At 42.5% G+C, this 5,070-nt stretch overlaps 1 protein-coding gene across 1 annotated transcript in view; it reads right to left on the bottom strand.

The window, feature by feature from the left end:
* LOC105812402 (T-lymphoma invasion and metastasis-inducing protein 2-like) overlaps positions 1 to 5,070 on the bottom strand; it is a 466,869-nt gene that overhangs the window by 74,712 nt on the left and 387,087 nt on the right. Inside the window, 2 exon segments of the mRNA XM_012646833.1 lie at positions 1,509 to 1,655; positions 2,360 to 2,545. Coding sequence (XP_012502287.1) covers positions 1,509 to 1,655; positions 2,360 to 2,545 — 333 coding nt within the window.

The following is a 5,070-nucleotide window of genomic DNA, read 5'->3' as shown; positions in this document are numbered from 1 at the left end:
AAAAAAAGAAAATGTTCAACCAAATGATGCTGTTCACTAAGAAATCTTATGTTGAGAACATTTACCACAAGTGCTGGGTAAAGACTGTTGTCTCATAACTAATTAGCTAAATTAGATAAATAGGAAAGTTATCAAATTACCATTTAATTATATAGAATGGACTGCCCTGATTAAAATGCCATAAGGACATTGGTGAACTATCACAGAAGGTCAATTCAGAAAGCACAGGCCTAGCACCAGCCAAGGGTTTGCAGTTCACTACGATCAATAATGAAGAAATGTGTTTCCATGTGTAACCAACAAATGATTACTCTTTACAATTAAATTAACAGTCACAATTTTAAAATGTGATATTCTTTCTGTATATGAGTATACAAAAACAGCAGCCACTTAAGGGAGGTTTTGTGTGAGGTTTTGTCTTGCTGTCTTTTCATCAACCCGTTCCTACCACCTCTGCCTTTATTGCCTCGAGGTTTTAAACAGGGCAAAGAGATGATACGAGCCCTCTTATTTACCTAATTCATAACAGTGTTATACACCATCAAATACACTGCATATCAGAAAATAAAGTTCCAATAAAATGTGACTCTTTCAGATGATACTGAAAGCATAACAGCAACTGCTGAAAATAAAAAAAAGGACTTCAAATTTAATTGTAAATGTTTTCCCTATTCACTTACATGATCCGATCATAATATAACTCATCTTTTCAATAGTCTTTAAAAAAAGAATAATCCTGAAACATATCAATCAGTAAGAAAAAAATCCGTCATCGTGCACGACATCATAGGCATCACAAATACAAGTACTTCGGATATACATATTCAAATTGTTTTGAAACCAATTCACTGTACATGAGCCACACTTCGGCAATATGTGTTCAGGCTATTTTTACTCAACCAAATGTTAAAAGAGCTGCCACTCCACAAGGGAAAATCAGCAGCAGTGGTTGTCCAGTGTTTAAGGGCTTTGGGCTCAGGCAGGTATAAGCCCCTGCCCTGCCCTTCAGGTGCTGGAGGATGGGGGGAGGGGGAGTAAGTGACTTAACTTCTCCAAGTGTCAGTCTCCTCATCTGTAAAATGGGATGACAAAACACCTACATCATGTTGGAAGGATCGAGTGAGCAAATTATCTAGCACTAGCAGCAGAATTTAGCTGTCGCGACTCTAATGGTTAATCATTTTCCATATTTATCTTAAAATATAAAATCTATGAGAAAATAAATAGTAACACTAAAGTCAATGACCAGTGTGGATTATTTTCTGATTATTATTTTTTGTGTTCCTAAGCACCACGCAACGTGTGACCACCTCTTTGAGCATGCTAAGACAGATTGAGCAATTTGGGTATTTTCATTTGGGGGAAAAGGTCCATGCTATGACTGGATTCTTCTGAACCAATTTTTATTTCATTCTTAACAGAGGATGAACATTAATGATTTGCAGCAGGCTGAAAATCAGTAGGAATTTCCCTCTAGTTTGTAGTTAATCCCATGGGGAGGAGCTCACCTGAGTTATAGAGGGTCTCTTCTCCTTCCCCTTTCTGGCCAGAGTATCCAGCCCTTTTAATGAAGAAAATATGCCCTTCTTGTTTCTCCCTCGCTGAGTCAGTGATAGTGTTCTTTTCCGGAGAGCAGAGTCATCTCTAGAACATACCTAATTGAAAACACAGTTTAAAAAATCTCAAAGCTTATGACCGGAATGACGGGGAGAATTAACACTTGACCTAACAGAAGTAAGCTCTGCTTGCTGTAAATGCATTCTGACCACCGCCAAAAGCTACTGCATGTTTGGCATACCAGAAATGCATCCACCATATAGATATCTCTCATCTGGATAACACGAGCCAAGTGACAACACTCCGATCTCCCTACAGCGGGCAGCACGGTCAGCAAAACCACCCCTGGACCCCTGAGCTGGGCCAGCACAACACACAGATGCCACCAAAACAGGAGAGATTTCAGAAAACCCAATGGGGCTCTCTGCAGTACTAAGAAATCGATCTTGATTCAACCTCTGGTGCTTCACGCCACTGCTGCTACTCTTCAGGGACCCCACCTTCCTGATGGTACTAGGTGGAGAAGCCAGAAAGGGAGACACCGATAGGCCTGTCCACTAGCAGGTGGATTCTAGCAACAGAGCTAGAGCTTTTCCTCCTGTTTTAAGTATCTAAGCAATAGGGAAACCGGGGACTCTTGAAAGCAGGACATGTCCACCCTTCCACCCCCGGTCTCCTGGCCTCTGGGTGACCTCGTCACTTACTGGGTCAAGTCCCAGAACAGCTGATGGCCACAAGCTGCAGGAGGGTGAGCATCATAGTCCCCCCGAATGCCACTGACATGACTTCCGCGGGAACTTACCAGAGCGTGGAAGGAAGAAACAGACAAGACACCCAACCTGCCGAGAGCCAGCTTGGAGGGCCGGCTGGCGGCAGCAAGGAGACTCTTGGGGTTGGGCAGCTCCCCGCCTTGCAGGCTGGCCAGATAGCAGCGCATCCGGAACAGATCCATGTGAAACTTCTCCAGGTTCTGCTCCCATTGCTGGATCTTAAAGCAAGAGCAGAGGGGATCTAAATAAAAATTACACATTCACGGGTCAAAATGAAAATGTGATTCCTTTCACAAACTTAGTGAAAAATTAGGAAAAATGCGTTTCAGCTGGTTTTCGGGAGGTTTACATTGGCTTTCCCCGCGCACCGCAGCTCCAGCTCTCCCGCCAAACTTCACCAGCTCGGCCCCAAACCAGAGAGAGCCGGTGGTCCCAACACGGTGACACAGTCTTTGGAGAACTCCAGCACTCTAAACTACCCCGACTAAAGACAGGATGGGAATCGTAAGTCAGCTTTGCTACTTTGTTTCATTTCTCTTCGCATTTCCAGCCTCTAAACTGGATTAACTGAATTGTACACAAACAGATGCCGGACAAACAAAGGCGGTGAGTTTGTGTTTCCACTCATTCTGAGAAAATGACTCAAAACAATACAAAGTAAATGGACTTTGGGGATCAGGACGAATAGAGCTTCTCCTCCTATTTTAGGCACCTTGGAGAATAACCACCATGGTACATCTGAATAAAATGGAAGTAAACACAGCGATCTACCCAACAGACGTTCCCACTAACGTGTCTGCCTTCAAAACTGAAGTCACGAGTTGGTGAAGAAAAGCAGGCAACTCAGGCAGCCACTCTCCTTTCTCCCAAGGATGTTAAAACGTGTTACAGACAAGTGTGACCTTCTCTTAAAGATAAATGAATAGGTGAAGAAAGGTACTTGTGACTCGCCAGTATGAGGATGCAGCAGATGAACAGAAGGCTGTGATTCAGAAGGTCTTGGAAGCAATCTCCAAGTTCAAGAGAAGGTCTGCAGAGAAGGCGAGTCATAAAGAATGCAGCGCAGGTGACGTCACTCCGTCCACAGCAGCTGCATCTCTAGTTCTGCCGTGTTGTTGGGCACCCAAGCAGATACTAACCTTTCACACCAAACTTCCTAGGCTAACCCTTAACTCTGAATAAATGGTATTTTGGAGGATTTCCAACATCGAACACTACTGTTCCCTTCAGTCTCCCTCCACACAAAAGCATTATAAATTTTGGGTATTCTCCTGACCCCCTCCAAGTCCTTCATATCTATTTCTTAGGAAGGTCACTATGTACCTTTTCTGCATGAAAGAAAAATGACAGCTACAAGATCTAAACAAAGACCGTATTAATTCATCACCACTTGTCAGCAAAACAATGAAGTCCCAGAGTGCACTGAAGTAATCTCAATGTGCATAATGAATTTACCTCCCTTGAGATTCTGTGCACCCCTTACTAGCAAAGTAGTAGCCTACCGGTGTTAGCCTTCAATGAACAGGTGACCTGCTGGCTTTTAAAAATGCAGTTGCCCAGGTCCTGCACCTGAAGATTCTTCTATCCGTTAGGTCTGAGGCCCAGGAAAGTTGACATTTCAAAAGCACCTCCTGGGATTTGTGTGCACTGCTGTCCTAGACCAATGAGATAGTTCAAACTAAAACTGCAAGTCTCCTCTTAATCTTGCCATATTAGAGAATTCTAGATTCCAGGAGGGATGGATGGGTATAAACTGACAAGAAGCCATAAGGTACAGAGAAAACTAAACTCTAGTTCTGTCTCCCAAATATCTTCCCCTCTAGATGACTCCTGAAAATCCACACTTAGATATGTATTCTTTTGTCCTCTAATAATATCTAGATATTTCTAGATTGGATAATGTATTAAAGGCTACCACACTCATTTATACCTCAGTGTGAATCGAGTTATGAGATATTTTCCAGGGGTTCTACTGGGGGTGGAGACAGGAAGGAAAAGAAAATGAATGAGTCAACGGATACCAGAGGTAAAGATTAAAAAGGTGGTGGATTATAAAGACAAAAAAATAAAATCCAGGTCTATGCCAATCACCATAGAGGGAAGAGGACAACCTCTTGTACTTACACTGAATCCTGCAGTTTACAAAGTATTTTTAAAAGCACCATTTAATGTATTTTATGTGACTACACATCAAAGCACCACCGATAAGTAAAGACAGTTCCATCCCGAACAGTTACACAGGAAATCTTAAATTTTGTCAGAAACATTGCTAATCTTCAGCACCTAAAGCCTGGGACAAAATGCAGGTGAATGCATAGAACAGGGACCAGAGGCTTAGGTGTGCTGGAAGGACAAAGGGACTGGGTGACTTCAACAGCCCAAAGGAGGCCTTATAAAAATCAAGAGGTTTGCTAAACATCTGATTAAGTTTCTTACGAACGAGTATCTCGATTGACTGTGTACATTGTAGAGGTCATTTAAAATTTAATTTAGTAGAAAATGCAAAGGAAAATTAGCCGTACGACTCCTTTATTTCAACAATGTTCCTTATCCTTATCCTGATCTGAGGCTTTGTGATGGTTAGTTTCAGACGTCAACCTGACTGGGCCACCATGCCCCAATATTTAGTCAAATGTTATCCTGGGTGTGTCCATGAGGACTTTTTGGGATGAGATTAACATTTAAATGGGTAGACTGAGTAAAGCAGATGGCCCTCCCTAAGATGTGTGGGCCTCCTCTAAGC

The sequence above is a fragment of the Propithecus coquereli genome, unplaced genomic scaffold (assembly GCF_000956105.1).
Source record: "Propithecus coquereli isolate 6110/MARCELLA unplaced genomic scaffold, Pcoq_1.0 Scaffold25, whole genome shotgun sequence".
Taxonomy (NCBI): Eukaryota; Metazoa; Chordata; class Mammalia; order Primates; family Indriidae; genus Propithecus; species Propithecus coquereli.
The sequence above is the reverse complement of the archived record's forward strand: the minus strand, read 5'-3'. Positions and strand labels throughout refer to the sequence as shown.